This window comes from Symphalangus syndactylus, chromosome 2 (assembly GCF_028878055.3).
Source record: "Symphalangus syndactylus isolate Jambi chromosome 2, NHGRI_mSymSyn1-v2.1_pri, whole genome shotgun sequence".
NCBI lineage: Eukaryota > Metazoa > Chordata > Mammalia > Primates > Hylobatidae > Symphalangus > Symphalangus syndactylus.
The window spans coordinates 88,035,824-88,054,756 of record NC_072424.2 but is presented as its reverse complement, the minus strand read 5'-3'; the positions used below and the strand labels follow the sequence as shown (position 1 = coordinate 88,054,756).

General features: G+C 36.6%; 2 protein-coding genes across 3 annotated transcripts in view; one reads left to right on the top strand and one right to left on the bottom strand.

Annotated features, from left to right (window-relative positions):
- METTL24 (methyltransferase like 24) overlaps positions 1-18,805 on the top strand; it is a 173,710-nt gene extending 154,905 nt beyond the window's left edge. The window contains exon 7 of the mRNA XM_055261175.2: positions 18,682-18,805. Coding sequence (XP_055117150.2) covers positions 18,682-18,700 — 19 coding nt within the window. The 3' untranslated portion in view covers positions 18,701-18,805. The remainder of the gene's footprint in view (positions 1-18,681) is intronic.
- The window catches only part of CDC40 (cell division cycle 40), a 55,167-nt gene that overhangs the window by 30,280 nt on the left and 5,954 nt on the right, over positions 1-18,933 (bottom strand). For both annotated transcript variants that reach the window (XM_055261153.2, XM_063631049.1), the window contains exons 3-4: positions 10,985-11,071; positions 2,563-2,692 (exon numbers count right to left, since the gene is read on the bottom strand). In XM_055261153.2, coding sequence (XP_055117128.1) covers positions 2,563-2,692; positions 10,985-11,071 — 217 coding nt within the window. The remainder of the gene's footprint in view (positions 1-2,562; positions 2,693-10,984; positions 11,072-18,933) is intronic.

The following is an 18,933-nucleotide window of genomic DNA, read 5'->3' as shown; positions in this document are numbered from 1 at the left end:
ATGCATCCGGAGGGGTGAAGGAGTAGACAGAGAGGGAAGAGGTATCCCTGTTCCTTGTCTCTGTGTAAGCACCATTCCCCAACTCATCTGGCCACAGTCTTGTTACTCAGAAAAATAGGTTATGCTTTCCTCTTGCTCCACATCCTCTGTGGTAAAAATCTTTACTGCCATACCACCATCCCCACTACTGCCTTCCACCCCAGGTGATTAGGAAACAGTATTATTTTCCTTTATCAAATAAGAGTGAAATATTTGGCCTTATGTCTTACTACAAATCAGCCAGTGATAGAACATGATCTAACTCTAACACTACTAAATTTCAGTCCAATTTGTTTTCTCACTATCTTGTGTCTCAAATAAGTGAAGTTTCTGCATTTCTTAAATATTCCTATCTATCTTTCTGAAGCTTATTTTCCCTTTTATCTTTTTAATGGAGTTAATGTCTACTTTCTTCCCTTTGGCAGTCTTATTTGAAATGGCCATAATATTGATTTTATTATTATATCCTTAAGATTATTAAACTAATAATAATATTAAAACTAATTCCATTAGGTAAATGAAAAGAGACCATAAACGATTTGCAAAAGAATGGTCACAAATATATGAAAAAACTTCGACCTCACTAGTAGTCTAGAAAAATCAAGTTGTAATAAAGAAATATAATATTTTGATTATCAAGTAAACAAAAGAAAAACAATCATATGGATCTTTGATGAACAGAAATAGGGCCGGGCATGGTGGCTCAGGCCTGTAATCCCAGCACTTTGGGAGGCCAAGGAAGGCAGATCACTTGAGGCCAGGAGTTTGAGACAAGTCTGGCCAATGTGGTAAAACCCCATCTCTACGAAAAATACAAAAAAAAAAATTAGCTAGGCATGGTCGTTCACACCTGTAATTCCAGCTACTCAGGAGGCTGAGGCACGAGAATTGCCTGAACCCCAGAGGCAGAGGTTGCAGTCAGCAGAGATCCCATGACTGTACAGCCTGGGTGACACAGCGAGACCTTGTCTCAAAAAAAAAAGAAGAGAGAAATAGGACTTTTGTACACTGTGGTGGTAGAGTAGGTTCAGAGAATTCTTTAGGAAAGCAATTTGATAATATATACCAAAGGCTTTTAAAACACATATTCTTTTACCTATTGTTTGGGAACTCATTTAAGAAAATAATATAAAATAATATAAGAACCTGTAAAGTTTTATGTACAAAAATATTCACTACCACGTTTTAAAATGCACTTTGTAGCATAACATACATCACATTTTTAATAGTGAAAACTGGAACCAAACTGAAATCTAAATGATGCAAGTAATTCTTTTAAAAATTATATCTTTGTTCGGTAGACTATTTTTAAAAAATCATTTAAAAATGTTAATAAGGGTGGGCACGGTGGCTCATGCCTGTAATCCCAGCACTTTGGGAGGCTGAGGCAGGTGGATCAGAAGGTCAGGAGATCGAGACCATCCTGGCTAATACGGTGAAACCCCGTCTCTACTAAAAATACAAAAATTAGCTGGGCGTGGTGGCGGGCGCCTGTAGTCCCAGCTACTCGGGAGGCTGAGGCAGGAGAATGGTGTGAATCCGGGAGGCGGAGCTTGCAGTGAGCTGAATAGTTTTAAATCCTTATTCTTGTTATAAGGTAATTTAAGAAGAAAAGTAGGTATCAGTATAAACTTACTTGGACTTTTTTTGTTTTGTTTTAAAGGAGACAAGAGAACTAAATTATTCTTAAGGTCCTTCTAAAGTCGAAGACAATAGGTCTTTAAAAGTCTCTTATTATAGGTTAGAATATAACAAAATCATGATCTAACAGTTTATTTTTATGTGTTGCACATTACTTTAGATTTACATGGGACCCCTTATACAAGCAATGGGTATAACATATTTGTAACCATTTTATTGGACTGGAAGTGTTATAGAACTGCTTTGGGTGATTTAAGTGGTATATAGTCTTGGCTGTGATATTTGGTACATTCTAAGTCTATTACAATCTTACCATGGTGAAATATGATCTAATACATGATAATTCTCTATACAAGCAGTTTCCATGTACATTAAATTTTTAAAATCCCACCACTGATAGCATGTAATTATTTTACATAATGAATTCGTGACTATTCTCTTTCCTGATACCCTTCAGTGATCAAGAGAAAGCATTTCCAAGATAAGATTTGAGAAACAGAGTAAAGTTAAATAGCCTATAATAAGATAAAAAAGTAACCTCTTAACACTATCTTTTCATTTGCCAACTTTAACAGCAATCTACATGTAATGGATATAAAATAACAAATGTCCATTACCTAGTATGACAACAAAGAGCATTCTGGTTAAGATCACAGAATATTTCCAGTACTCAGAAATCACAGTGGATTTACAATGACAGCTAAAAATATGAGTTCACCTTCCCATTTATATAAATATTTAAAGATATGTATAGGAAGGCATACTACCCTTTCTGAAGGAATCCAGTGAATTTTAAAAGCCAGAAGATAAAACAGATTAACACACACAGATCACACTTCTAATAAAGCCAAAATTGAAACTGCTTAGGTGTTATCACCTTACCATATGTTGCAAAAGTTCTCCTTTGCTGCTCAAACATGAAATCATTGATATGAGCTGGTTCGGCATATCCAGAAAGCATATTTCTAGGGGCAGCCATTTGTTGTGTCCTAAAGGGATTTTCTGGTCCAAACTGCAATGTTACAAGAAAAAAAAATAAAATAAAATAAAATAAGAAAGAGACAAAAGTTCTGAGTATATGGAAGTTAGAATTACTGGAATAACTGTACAAAAAAAGGGCCTATTAACCTATCTGGGAACACATTAGCCTGATACGGTTCAGTGCAGCTGGGCAATGGCTGATTAGCACCATTTGTCAGCCCCTGGGACAGAAGGAGAGGAATCCCTCTCACTCAAATCTATATGTAGCTATTTATTCCAAGAGCTCAGTAGCCACATGGGGTTGTCAGCTACTACATTCGTATTATTGCAGAAGTTCTACTTCACAGTGATGCTCTAGATAATTGAGAGTTACTATAGTTTCCCCAAACCATGATTTCGGGGATTTGGGGTGACTTTTATATCAACAGCGGCACTGTGATATATTTTTTTTAAAAAATATATGTTTCTTTTCCACTAGTTCCTCAAAGTGGGAGACTCAGAATACTCAATATTTACCACAGCGCCTGGCATATAGAAAGTACTAATGAAGGAAAGATTAATCAGAATTCCACTGGGGGTGGAGGATAGAAAAGCAGACAACAAAAATAAAGTGCTTGAAAAAGTCCCTAGGAAAAGATATTGCAAATGTCAATAAAATATCTCTACTCTGAGAAGTCACACTATGAAGAGTCACATTACTTGTCTTATACCAAATAGTGCCAAATTATTATTTGTTTATAATACTTTTGAGTTTCCAGAATGTTTTTCCAAATGCTATTTAATCCTGACAAGTTAGAGAAGTATTCTCCTTCTCATGTTGCAAATGAAGAAAAAACCCCCAAAGGCAATGTATTTTACCTGCCCTAGGATCCAAAGTTTTATTAATTGGCAGAACCAGGGCTAGAACAAACCGTAGTCAAGCATTCTATTACATCATAAAGTTCCTTAAATGCACAATCAGAGCCTCTAACTTTTAAAAATTGAGTACAAAATTACCAGAATATATTATGTCAAGTGCTATTAATTTAATGCTATTATAAAAGGTACTGGGAAAATCCAACTCTTTTTTTGTTTGTTTTTAAATAAAGAATCAAATGAGCTTCCCACTTTGGAAAGGGCGAAAATAATAGGATATTTTCATCTGAACTCTGTAAGACCCACTGTCATGATGAATTATTTTGACATTAGAACATTGTAGGTCATTACCATTAGAAACCATCTCTTCCACGATACATTTCCAGAGCCACAAATAAAATTACTTATCTTCTCTTAACCAGTACACTGCATTCTCTAGATATCAACATTATACTATGTATGAAAATCTGAATTTAAATGTTAGCTGTGCCTTACATTTTTTCTGCTGTAGAAGAAAATAAATTGCTACAAGATTCCTATATATTGACAGCTTCCATTTATATGTTTAAAATGATTCAATTTTAAAATATCTGATTTATATACAAAGCTTTTATTAGTATATATTCTTAATTATAATGGATAGTGCAAGATTTTGCAGCCCATATTAGTCCTTCTTGTGCCTACTGATGGGTGAAAAATGTCGGGGAAAAAAATCTAGATTGCTGAATGCTAGAAGTAGCAGTCAACTTCATTCAGTCATGAAATTTGTTACAAAAACAGGAGCAGCCATAAAATTACAGATAACAAAATGATTTAAAAGTTTCCTAGATTCTCTACCCACTACAGTCAGCTATCATCCACAGAGCAGAATCTGCTATTTCTGATCAGAGGTAGGGTGGAGGGGGCATGGTGGGGAATCCAAAGTGATAAAAATCCCCACTGTTCTTAACTGTTACTCACATCACATATAACAGATGACCAATCATTGTCCTTTAAGTAACTTTCCATTTAAAAAAAGGAGACTACAATTTCCATACTGTTATTTAATTCAGATTTTACTAAAAAAGAAAGAACAATTTTTCTACAGGCCATACATACCAAACTGGCTCCATTTTTTTTTTTTTTTTTTTTTTTTTTGAGACGGAGTCTTGCTCTGTTGCCCAGGCTGGAGTGCAGTGGCGCAATCTCGGCTCACTGCAAGCTCTGCCTCCCGGGTTCACGGCATTCTCCTGCCTCAGCCTCCCGAGTAGCTGGGACTACAGGCGCCCGCCGCCACATCCGGCTAATTTTTTGTATTTGTAGTAAGACGGGGTTTCACTGTGTTAGCCAGGATGGTCCCAATCTCCTGACCTCGTGGATCCACCCGCCTCTGCCTCCCAAAGTGCTGAGAGTACAGGCATGAGCCACCGCGCCCAGCCACTAGCTCCACTTTTTAAAGAAAAATTATCAGTGTAAAATAACTGTGATTTCTATACAAAGGCAGATCCATATATTAAAGCTAGGTATTATATAAGGTACTATACCTAAAGCAATCTAAAACTTTACATATGCCTACTACACCTAAAGCAATCTAAAAATTTACATATGCCTATGTCTCATACAGATTTAAGCTGAGGCAACAAAAAACTCTTCTAGTGATACAAGGAATCAGTGTGAGGAGGATTCATCTCCTGGAAGCTATTGGAGCTGACCTTAAAGACACTGAATATTAACAGAGGAAGGCAGTGAACACTATTTAGCAGGACTCAGCTCTTCCCAATTACTCAAGATAGGTATCTCAGCTGTTCTTGGTCCCTGTGAATATGCAACTCTCTTAGTTCTGGAACAACCATTAAAAAAAATACAACAGAGCATACAGAAAACACATAAATTTGATTTCCAAACACTTCTTTTCAAGTTTTGGTAGTTAACTGAGTTTAAGAGTAAATTTGTGTTCAAGTGATTTATAACAAGATATAAGTAAATACGTAACATAAATATGAATGTATAATATATTCAAGTTCATATGTGTATTTAACAATTTTTAGCTCAAACAATAATGAAGAACAATATAGTAAATTATAATTGCAATCTCCTTATATAAAACATACACATTTAAGTGAGAAAATGTTTGCAAACCATACATCTGGTAAGGGGTTAATATCCAAAATACACAAGGAACTCAACTCAATAGCAAGAAAATAAATAACTCAATTAAAAATTGCCAAAGGACCTGAATTTCTCAGCATTTCTCAAAAGACATATAAATGGACAACAGGGGCCAGGTGCAGTGGCTCACGCCTGTAATCCCAGCACTGTGGGAGGCCAAGGCAGGTGGATCACTTGAGGTCAGGAGTTCAAGACCAGCCTAGCCAACATGGTGAAACCCTATCTCTACGAAAAATACAAAAAATTAGCTAGGCATGGTGATGCGTGCCTGTAGTCCCACCTACTCAGGCATCTGAGGTGGGACAATCGCTTGAACCCAAGAGATGGAGGTTGTAGTGAGCCGAGATCACACCACTGCACTTCAGCCCCGGGTGACAGAGCGAGACTCCTCTCAAAAAAAAAAAAAAAAAAAAAAAAAGCCAACAGGTATCTGAGAAAGTACTCAACATTACTAATCACCAGAGAAATGCAAATTAAAATCACAATATCATCTCAAACCTGTCAGAATAGCTATTATAAAAACGATAAAGGGTAACAAGTGTTGGCAAGGATGTTCTGGAGAAAAGAGAATACTTGTACACTGTTGGTGGGAATGGAAATTAGTGCAGCCACTATGGAAAATGGTATGGAGGTTCCTCAAAAAATTAAAAATAGAACTACCTTATGACTCCAGCAATTTTACAAGTGAGTATGTGTCTAAAGGAAATGACATCAGCATGTCAAAGAGATATCTGTATTCCCATGAATCAACCTAAATGGCTGTCAATGTTTGAATGCATAAAGAAAATGTGGTATGTCTTCACAACAGCCTACTATTCTGCCTTAAAAAAGAAGGAAATCTTGTCATTTTTGACAGCGTAGATTAACCTGGAGGGCATTATGTTAAGTGAAATAAGCCAGGTGCTGGGACAAGTATCACATGATCCCACATGTGGGATTCAAAAAAGTTGACCTCATAGAAGCAGAGAGTGAATGGTTAGCAGGAGCTGGGTGGGTGGGTGGGGATGGAATGGGATGGAGGGGTTTTGGGTGATGTTGGTCAAAGGATGTACAATTTCAGTTAGATAGGAGGAGTAAGTTCAAAAGGACTATTGTACAACATGGTGACTACAGTTAATAACAATGTATTCCTCAAAACTACTAAGAGTAGATTTTAAGTGTTCTCACCACAAAAAATGATCAGTACATGAAGTAATGCACATGTTAATTAGCTTGATTTAGCCATTCTACAATGTATACATATTAAAAAACACATTGTACATTGTAAATATATACAATTTTTGTTAATTAAAGAATTAATTTATTAAAAAGTATGTAAGTACTAATTCAGATCACTACACTCAAAGTATGTATGATGTTCCTGAGGACGGTAAGTATTCTTAAACACGTGTCAACTGAATGAAGTAGTGGTTTACTTATAGGGTTGGGAGAAAAGCACTCTTAATTTGTGAAGATGCTGGTTGATAACTCTCAGAGATCTGATACTATAAGGATGTGGATCTCAAAAATCTTCAGTAGGTAGAGTATTGGTGAGTCAGCATTTTAGCAGCATATTATAACATCGCAGGAATTAAGACAATTTATACTACTAAAAATGGGCTATATAAAATCATAGTTGTAAGTTCACATATAGAAAAATAACCCAAATTACTGAATATATAATAGTATACTAGGTTGTTGGTACATTTTTCATTCATATTTACTGCAGTCATTATTGTTTAAAGATTTATAAACAAATTTTAAGGTGAGAAGAGTCTGTTAATTATTTCCTGCAAATTAAGAGAAGATCCCCACAATTCAATTTTATTGGTGGATATTATGTCAATCTTGTAAGGCATAAAAATATTAGTATGAGAAAATTTCATTAGTGCTGGTTCTATGACCTTTGGCCTCAGTTTCCTCATCTACAAATAGAAGATTTGAGCTATATGATTTCTAAAGTTCATCATAACATTAATATTTATAGCAGCCTTTATAGCCAGATTTTTAACAGTAACTGGTGTTTTTTTTCTCTTAACTTTTATATTTTTTTCTATTCTGAAGTACTACTATTTTAAAGAGTCTGGAATTCTTCCTGAGACTTACAGATTTTATGAGTTTACAGAAGCTAATTAATACATTTTTGTCTAAACAGATTTAAAAAGACTTGAGTGAAATGAAGAAATTACTAGACTAAAACAATGGCTACGATGTCTTCAAGTTCTATCCATTACGTGAGAAAAATTATCTGTATAACCAGCTAGACTATTTGGGAAAAGTCCTTGGTCAGAAAAGAGAAACAATGTCTTATAAAATAAAATAAGCAATTGAGTAAATGTTCAGAACTAGCAAAGTCAAAGGCATAGGGGTTATCCTGCAAACTCCACAATGGCCTTCAAACTGGTCTTCCAATTATAGAGAGATAATTAAGAGTGATCTGGACTCAAATCTCTAAATTTGTCACTTGCTGGCAGTATAACTTAAGACTTGGTTTCCTTGCTATAAAATAAGGACACAGGTACTTACTTCATAGGGTTTTAGTGAGGACTAAAGGAGATGAGGTATGTAAATCCTTCAGTATGGTACCTGGCATCCAGTAATAAATGGTGGCTTTATTTCACTAATCTATATCCCTGTTCTTTTCCATAATGCAAACTCATACCAAATAAACCTTCTTAAAAATTCAGCTTTGATTATGCCACTCCCCTATTTAAGACCCTCACAAATCTATCTATCATTGATTAAATCAAGACAAAACTCTTCACCTTGGCCCCCAAAGCCTTGTGCAATGTTATACAAAGTACCATTCTAGTCTTATCTCTCCATTCTTCTGGTAAGGACTCGGGCATTCCTGTTCTTTAGATCTTTTATGATTCGGCTCATGCTGTTCTCTTCTTGGAGTCTCTCCTCATAAAAGCCTACCTAGCCACCAATGCCAATAATTAATAAAAATAACAATGATGACTACCATTTGTTAAATGCCTACTCTGTGCCAGAAGGATTTTTTAACTATATCATACATTATCTGATTTATCTTTATAACTCAATAAGATAAAAATTGTCTTCATTTTACCTACGAAAAAACTAAGAACTTCCAAGGTTACACAGAGCTAATAAGTATTCTGCTTAACTCCAAATCTCATGTTCTTGACCTGGATTGAATTGCCCAATTCAAATATTACTTCTTTCAGGGAACTTTTAAAAGTATTTACAACCAGATGCAATTTTTCCTTAAGCTTGAGTAGTACTTTAGAGGCATAAGAAGAAATAGTTTGGTCTCTATCTTTTTAAAAAAATACATTTGACCAAACCAACAAACAGCACATCCTCTCTGGTAAACACTAGCTTGAGGAGAGGGATTATATCTTGTTTCTAACAATGGATACTCAAAATACAGGAACTTAAAATTTAAACTGAAGTTCCTAGTGATACTTTTCCAGACTTTGCCAAGTGATACACATCCTAGTCATAGAAGACAAAAGTTCAAAATTTGATAAGTTACAGAGGATTCATTTGGCAACCAGGAACAATTATAATTTTGCTTCCCTTTTAAGTCCTATCAGTCCTTTCTTATATTGTAAAGAAGTACTGTAGTGCTCCTCAAGTAAACTAATTTATACATTTAATGTGAGGTTCTCCAACCTGAGGAAAAAGAACATTAAAGGACTGATAATCCCACAAAGAGAATGACAAAAAAATTTTAACTGGTCTTTTAAATTTTTCTTGAAAGTTTGGAAACTAATCACACAGCAATGTATTAGTTATGCATGAAATTTAAGAACTCATGAAAAAAGCAGGCTTCAGAGAAAATAAAATGACATGAGAATATTATACATCAGAATGCTTCCAAATTTTCTTATTTTCCTAATTCAATGGCTCCATTTTATTAAAGTACTTTTCATTAAAAAAAATCATGAAACATATATTTACATATAATACACAACCTCTCTTCAGTGGGGTGGCTAAAATGGTGCCAATGGATATGAGACAGCCAGTAGTCTGACAGGCTAGAAGGATTTAAGACACAATGGAATAAAAATTAAAATGTGCTGTCGTGTCAGAGCACGGGAAGATTTTTGCTAAGTGCAGACCCAGTGAATTGCTGGAGCTCTGTCTGAACGCAAGCACTGACATCTCTGGCTGTGCCACACATTTCAATGGTCATCTTTTAAGTGAAGACAGAAACCTAGGCAGGGAAAGTACTACATGAAACAGCTCTGACTCTCACATGTCACAAAAGGGCTAATTTATGCTACAAAATAAAAAATGTTACATCATTTTCCACCAAGATACCATAAGATATAGCTCCTCACCTCCAACTTGAAAGTGCTTCTTAAAGATTCTGATATTAACAGAAGCTGTATTTCTTGGTTTTATAATTACCATTTTCTGGCATCTCTGTTTCATCAGTCAAGCATTCTTTTCCATTTTAAAAGGCAAAATATCTAGAAATTTAACCTTGTCTGTAAACTTCCCTAAATGGATCATATTCAAAGACTTTCTTAAATGAACAATATTCACTGTTTCTGTTTTTTTTCATCAGGAGAGGGAAAAAAAAAATCCAGTACTTTGTTTTATTCAGAGCAGGCATCAAACACTGTGACTACTTTCTGGCAGTGTATCAGTATGACACCTCAGGGGCATCTGTAACCAGATGTTTCATAATATACTACATATTGATGCTGGTAAGCCCCAATATTTTCCTTTATGGTTGATTATAATACTCTCTCATGAAGACTGAGAGGAAGATGTCAACTAAGTTCGTATTTAAGAATCAGATTTCCTTTTTCAAAAGACATAGTTCCATGTTATCAGACATCTGTATGTAGACAGATAAGCAGCTAGTGGATTTTTAAAAGTATTTTCACAAAAGCACACTACCTAAACTTTTGGAGAATAGAAGGACGTATTTTCGGCCGGGCGCGGTGGCTCACGCCTGTCATCCCAGCACTTTGGGAGGCTGAGGCAGGTGGATCACGAGGTCAGGAGACCGAGACCATCCTGGCTAACATGGTGAAACCCCGTCTCTACTAAAAATACAAAAAAATTAGCCGAGCATGGTGGCAGGCGCCTGTAGTCCCAGCTACTCGGGAGGCTGAGGCAGGAGAATGGCGTGAACTTGGGAGGTGGAGCTTGCAGTGGGCTGAGATTGCGCCACTGCACTCCAGCCTGGGCAACAGAGCGAGACCCCGTCTCAAAAAAAAAAAGAAGGATGTATTTTCTAAAGGCTTAAATAGTATGCTTATGTGATAAAACTTTTAAAAATTCACTGCTATACCTAATTATCTATTATGATTTAAATTCTTTAGCAAAAGTCAGAACCTTAAATATGTTTTCTTACCTCAGGAGCAAACATGGTCTCATAAGTAGGATTATACTGAACTTCTTTGACGGCAGGGTCAAGGTGAACTCCAGTCTCCAAATCTTCCTAAAAAGAATACCAAATAAATATTAAAGATCTGATAAATGACTATTTTATTTTAGAAGCCACATTGAAGTAAGTCTCACTAGCCATCTTTTTTTTTTTTTTTTTTTTTTGAGACGGAGTCTCGCTCTTTCACCCAGGCTGGAGTGCAGGGGCGCGATCTCGGCTCACTGCAGGCTCCGCCCCCTGGGGTTCACGCCATTCTCCTGCCTCAGCCTCCTGCGTAGCTGGGACTACAGGAGCCCGCCACCCCGCCCGGCTAATTTTTTGTATTTTTAGTGGAGACGGGGTTTCACCGTGTTAGCCAGGATGGTCTCGATCTCTTGACCTCGTGATCCGCCCGCCTCGGCCTCCCAAAGTGCTGGGATTACAGGCGTGAGCCACCGCGCCCAGCCACTAGCCATCTTTAACATCTATTTTATGGTTATAACGTATCATATGATTAATAATTCTAATAAAATTAATGTATACAGTTAGAGGTTAAAATACATAAATTTTCTTTTTGAAATACTGACTTTATTAAAAATTTAAAATTTTTAAATTTAAAACTAAATAAGTTAACATTACTCAAAGCCTTAAATTAGTTTAAGAGATTCCAACTCTTCTTTGTTATTAACTCAAAAGACCCGAACCTCTACTGCCAAATTCAAAAGAGGTATTTCTCTTTTTACTCAGCAAACTGTATTAGATATACAACCAAATTGCACTTGGTTGGGTACTGGAGAGGAAACAAAAGGAAGTGACAGGGCCTGAATCTTCTAAATCTAAAGTCTTATGATCTCAGTTAATATTTCAAACATCTTAAATTCATTCCCCAGATTACTGAAAATAAACATCTCATCTCCACTGAAGAATCACTGGTAGTATAACTTTTGTATAACTCCACCACTTACAAATATGATAATTCTCAAATTGGTATTTTAGCCTGGACCTTCCCTGATTTCTAGAGACTTGTATATCCAACCTTCAACTTGACATCTCTTCTCCCAGGATATCTAACAGACATCTCAAATTTAATATATCCAAAAGGGAACTTGTGGCCTCCTCTCCCGCAATGAATCTTTCTGGCCTTCTCTTAGTTAATCACAATTCCACCCTTACAGTTGCTCAGGCAAAAATCTGGAGTTTTCCTTGATTCCTCTTTATTTTATACTTTGTATCCAATCCATCACCAAATCTTGTACCTTCTACATAAATCCAGAATTCAACCACTTCTGACATCCTCTGTTGCAGTGGTTCAACTTAACATCTTGTATCTGGGTTTTTGGAGTAGCTTCTTACCCGGTCTCCCTGTTTTCTATCCCTGACCACCTACAGCCTCACTTCCCACAGGAGACAGTATGATTCTTTCAAAATATTAGTCAGGTTATGCTACTTCTATGCTCTAAACCCCCCAGTAACCTCCCCAGTCAGAGTAAAAGCCTAACAAAGGCCTGACAAGGCCCATTACCACTGGTTCTCAGGAAGTAGGCAGGTTCCCTAGAGTAGTTTTACAGGGCATTTTTGTTTTCCCGTATTGTCCTGTCTGAACATTCATATATTAAAAACATATTTGATTATAAGTACCTTTCCTTTAAATAGTGCACTCATGTTCTATTTTAAAAATTGTAAAGAAATTATACATCATCTACAAATTATATTTCAATAAAGTTGGTATTATAACATTGCTGTCATAAAATGACAGAGTTGAGTCTAACTGGTTGAGAATTTCCCCTCCATGATCAGCCCCCTGCCCCTACCAACTTCTGTCTTCATCTAGCACTATGCCTGTGCTCACTTAGCTTCACTGACTCATTTGCTATTCCTAGAATAGGCCAAGGAACAATCCTGCCTCGGGGTCTCTATAAGTCCTGTTATTTCCTTTTGGAATGAAATGTTTTTCCTGTGGATATCCACATGATTGTTACCTCTCCTTTTAAGTCTCTGCTCAGTTTTTCTGCTTTCCTCTTACCTTGCTTCATTTTCCTCCATTACATTTATCCTCAGTGGATATATATATTATCTCCCTCTCTCTCTCCACTAAAATGTAAACTACACAAGGCGGATTTTGCACACACAAATGTACAATCAAACCCTTGAACTATCCCTATCATATCACTATCTTTATTCTGCTGGCCTCTTGTTGATGGTAGGATATATCCCCTAACACAATGCAAAGATAATGCAAAGTAACATCAGACATTCTGCAAAATAGGTGGGATTTCATGAAGCTGATATTGATGTTGGAGAAGCAGCAATGCCACAGACAAGTGAAGATCTGGTAGAGTTAGACCAGCTGATGACCAAAGACTAAAAAACCGACAAGAAAAATAATACCATAAGCCCACATTCACTGTTCCAAAATTTGACCACTCTAGAAATACTTTACCACAGCCCCTGTACCAAAACGGGCAACTTAGTTTCTCTACTTCTTAAAGATTCAGAGCCTATCAGGTCCCTTGAGCTTCTCTCCTCTCTAAACTGCCCATATCTTTACCCTATCTTATCCTTTTCATGACTTCAATTACCACCCCCAATTTTTATCTGCAGCCTTAATCACACCTAACCTTGGATCCACATATCCAACTGCCTAATAAATTTCATTATATGAGTGTCCCACAGCATTAAACACTATGCTGCGTCCAAAATAGAACTTACCATTCCCCCATGACTCCATCTTCACTAATAAATCAGGCATAGTCTTGCTGATTCTACCTCTGAATCTCACTTCTACTCTCTCCTCTTTGCATCCCAGCTACAATGGCCTAGTTAGGGCTTCGTTATATCTTGCCTGGCCTATTGTAATACTTCCTTATCTGCTTTAATACACCCTCACTTTTGTCATATTAGACTAATTGCTGATTTTTAAAAACAGCAAGCACTTTGATCCTTTCTGTGCTGTAGGCAATGTTACCGCCTTGTACCTTAGGCAATGCCTTTATTATTTTATGTAGCCTTCTCATTTTTCCTGATGCCTCCCCTCCTCTTGCCTCAGGAAAACTGTTGGGTTTTTGTTTGTGGTCCTAAAAAAATGCTGTACTCCATTTGATAGTACTTGTGATATATTATTTGTTGCACATGGCTTTTATGTATATCATATATCCTCACTGCCCAGTAGAACGCAGGGCATTCGGCACATATTCAATAAATATTTGTTAAATTAAATTGAAGACAGAAAAGCCAAATCTGTAGAGAAATTAAGCAGGATAAGGCTGACCAACAATCACTGGATTTGGCAATTATGTCACAGAAAACCTTTGCGAGAGTGACTTTGTTAGTAAGGACTATGGAAAGCCAGCTGCAAGAGGCAGAGGGTGTAAATGAGGCTCTAGAAAAACAACACCATATAAATCTGTGCTGAAAATATTTGGTGGTACAAAACAGAACAGATGGGGTGTCAGGTTGAAGGATTTTCAGGGTCAAGTTTTTCTTCTTCCTTAAGAAGAGACTAAGTCAAAGATGTGGTCAATCGTAGGCTAGAAGGCAGGGAGAGACACATGACAAAAAGGACCAGATAAAAGTACAGTTGTCCTAGAAGAGGTAGGAGGGAATAAAATTCAGGACTTAGTTGGAAGATTAGCCTCTGAAAAGAGGAGCGCTCTCTTTGGGATGAAATAGAGATGACAAAGGTAAGAATGGGTGATAGATGACAGATGTTTAGAGATGTTGGGAATCATAATTGATCTTTTTATTTTCTTGGTGTAGTCAGGGTACAGGCAAATTTATAAAGCAAGCACAGAGCTCCAGATTCATTCATTCATTCAACAGATATTGATTGTGTGCCTACTATGTGCCAGGCACTGTCCTGGGCCCACAGAAATAGACGAAGATACCTGCCCTTGTGGAGTTTATATTCTAGTGGAGGAGACAGACAATAGACTATATAATACATAAATAAGTTATACAGCTCTCTAGAAGAGGCTAAATAATGTGAAGAAAAAGAATTTAACAACACTAATGTGCTAGCACCAGAGCAGACACACTATTTCATATAATCTGTGAGGTTAAGTGTTAGCAGGATTAAGTCACTTAACCCAAGCTACTAATAGAATAAATGGGAAGGGGAAGAGCTCAAAGTAACCACAATGAACAATGTTAAAGAGACCTAACTAGTGACAAATTAAAAAATCACTGGCAGAGTAACTAAGTATATCAGTCAGGGTTCTTAGTTGAAAGCAGCAGGCTGATTCAGCATCATAAAATCCTTATGAGTTTCTCTTAGAATTACTAGGAAGTGTGGAGAATCAGCTTTGACAAGTAGACAGAAATAAAGGGTCAGTATACATTCAATAGATGAAATCAAAATTTAAAATTAATCATCACAGAACCCATCCAGTGAGGATAATGGTTTACCATGACTGAACACCACTACTAAACTGCTATGGCTACCACTGGATGCTGCTATTGAAACTGCTGGCCTGAGAAACTAGAAAACATTGGCTACCATTGCCAGTTTAAGTCCTCTTTTCTGGCTTCTTTGTGGATAAATTTCAGATTAGAAAGCTTAGGTTGGTACATCTGTTTGGCTGAGCCCAACAGATACACCCACCCAACAGTCCTGAGCCTTAGCTGAAAGGGAGCTGAATGAGAATAATCTGGGTTTTCAGCTTCTGAAGATGGATGATGAACAGGGATGTTCTTCACATTAAGACCCTTAAGAAAGGGATTTCAAATGCTAGGCCACTGAAAAGATGACAAATATTATCTATATCACCCTAGAATGAACACTAGAATATTCACTGATGAAAGATACTATCTTGCATATGGCCCAATAGCAAACTCAGTACTATAAAGTTAACAGGTTACATACAAATTGCTTAAACTGCATAAAAGCTAAATTAAGTGCTTTTCCCGCTTAATATTCAACCCCTACTGACAAACTGCTTAAAATAACATGAGGCTTAGCCACATTCATATCTTCCCAAAGGATGGGATATGAGATCTTTCCAATTAAGGGTATTTAAAATATTCCAAATTGAAATTATTTTGAAGAGTATCATGATACATCAATTTTTAAATGCAAAGTACAATTTAAGAAATTACTGTTTATATAAGCAACACTGGCAACCAATAAAAAATATAAGTAAGTCCCAGTCTCTGACTCCTGCTAAAATTAGAGAACAAATTGAACAACCCTCAAGAAAATGAAGGGCTGTTATTTTACAGAAATTTAATTAGAAAACTTGGACAATACCACAACCTTGTTTTAATACCCATGAGGTGTTCAATACCAATTAGGCATGCAATTGGAATTACCACAGAATAACAAATAATTTCTATTCAGTTTCAATTATCCACAAAAATTAAAATGCAGTAAGTGAAGGGCACCCTGTGGGTCAAATAAGTTTAAATAGTTTATCTTTTGTTGATTCAAAGTAATTTGAGAATAAAACTGGGTAGTATTCACTTTTTAGTCTTTTCCACATTTCTTCCTGTGTCCAAATAAGAAAAGAGACATCATAACACCATGTAAACTGTAAAGCGAATCACAAATATTATTATTATAAGTTACTTATCAATTTATGGCATAGTTTTTTTTCCTCCCAGAAAATAGAAATGACTAAACTTCCTAATAGAAGAATTTAGGTGAATGATATAAAAGAACAGAACTTCAGATAAAGATATCCTCTGAGTTTGGCCCTTAACAGATTGCAGAGGGAAAAGGTGGTCCATTTGAAGCTCACAAATATAAGAAATACCACCTATGAAAAAAACTGAAAAATATGCCTCAAAATTAGAGGCAGAATTTTTATTTTACTTTAGTTGGCTATGCTAAGGCAAAGAATACATTGGGGGGAAGTAACATAGTCACTGGTTGAAATGAGAGAAAGCCAGATCTGCTTTTGTTTTTCTAACCTTAAAGTCACTTAATAAGCAACTCTTGCAATCCAATAGAGTCCATTGCATGATTTCTAAAGTGCAAAACCTTACAATGTTGCATTCAAAAATTTTTATTGGCTAACATGGTGAAACCCCATCTCTACTAAAAATACAAAAAATTAGCCGGGTGTGGTGGCGGGTGCCTGTAGTCCCAGCTACTAGGGAGGCTGAGGCAGGAGAATGGTGTAAACCCAGGAGGCGGAGCTTGCAGTGAGCCGAGATTGTGCCACTGCACTCCAGCCTGGGCAACAGTGAGACTCTGTCTCAAAAAAAAAAAAAAAAAAAAAATTTATCCAGAAAATACTCATTGTCATACATATATTGGAGAACACAAATATGTGTAATTGGCGTTCCAGAAGAGAAGAGAGAATGGGACTAAAATAATATGTGAAGTGATAAGAACTGACAACTGCTAAGAAATGTCCAAAGGTCCACATTCCAAACCAACTGATCCACAATTAAAGAAATCCAACAAATTCTGAACAGAAAAAATAAAAAGAAATCCACACATGTGTATCCTATAATAAAACTAAAGAATGAAACCATATCTCAAAAAAATGGGGTGGGGGTCTTAAAAGGTGTCAAAAGAAAAAAGAAAATCACTTTCAAAGAGAAACAGCTACACCAACAGCCGATTTATCAGTAACAATGAAAATCAGAAGACAGCAGAATATCTTAAAAGTGCTGAGAGAAAACTGCCAGCTAAGGAAATGACCCAGTGAAAATATGCTTCGAGAAATACAGTTAGATGAAAGCATTTTATTTATGTATTTATTTATTTATGAGACAGGGTCTCACCCTGTCTCCCAGGCTGGAGTGCAGTAGCGTGATTCTGGCTCACTGCAACCTCTGCCTCTTTGGCTCCAGCAATCCCCCTATCTTAGTCTCCCAAGTAGCTGGGAAGCACACGCCACCACACCCAGCTAATTTTTGTATTTTTTCTAGAGACAGGGTCTCTGCATGTTGCCCAGGCTGGTCTGGAACTCCTGGGCTCAGGCGATCTGCCCACTTTGCCCAGCCAAAACTTTTTAAAAGACAAACTAAAACTGAAAGCATTTGCCACCAGTCAATCCTCATTAAAGGACATTCTAAAGAATGTGCTACAGGCAGAAAGTGGTATCTTGCATGTGAGACGTAAGAATCATCATCGTTCACCATCATCTTGTGGAGGATGTGTGTGTATATGTAAGTGCATGTATTATATCAGACAACAGCTAAAGTAGGAGTACAGGGGATGTGAATAAAATTCAAGTGTTCTAAGGTTCTCGCATTGTTCAGTAGAAGGTGAAAGTACTGATCGAATGTGCTATGCTTTCTGGGGCAACCACTTAAAGAATAGAAACTGACTGCATGACTTAAAGCAAGCACAGGGAGATAATGTAATGATTTTAAAAATCCAAAAGAATGGATGCTAGCATGCTAACTTTCTGCCTTTCTTTTTTTCTGTGATATGTGTTTATGACTATACTTTTAAAAAAATTGCCATGGCTGCACCTCACATGTTCTGATGTATAGTTGCTTAGAAGTGCAATTTCACAATTTTCAAAGACGGAAATTTTATAGCTATCTTTTTGTGGTTAGTTTCTAGCTTAGGTGCACTGTGGTCAGAGAATACGGTAACAAGATTTTAAATCTGTTGAGACTAATTTTATGTTCCAGTTCAGGGGTGGCTAACTACAGTGTGTGGGCCAAATCCAGGCCACGGTCTGCTTTTTTGTACCAACAAGCTAAGGATGGTATTTGTATTTTTAAAGGGTTAAGAAAAAAAGATGAAGAAAAAGAAAGGGCGAAAGAGAGAAAGAAAGAAGTGACAGCAGCACAACCTGAAATATTTACTGTCTGGCCCTTTACTGAAGTTTGCCAATCCCTGGTCTAGCACACGGTCATTTAAAAAATGTTTCATTACGTTTCAATGTTTCAAAATGTTTCCAGTGCCTGAAAACAACATTCTGTGTTGCTAAGTGCCATGTTCCCTAAGACCTTTAGATGCAGTTTACTAATTTTGT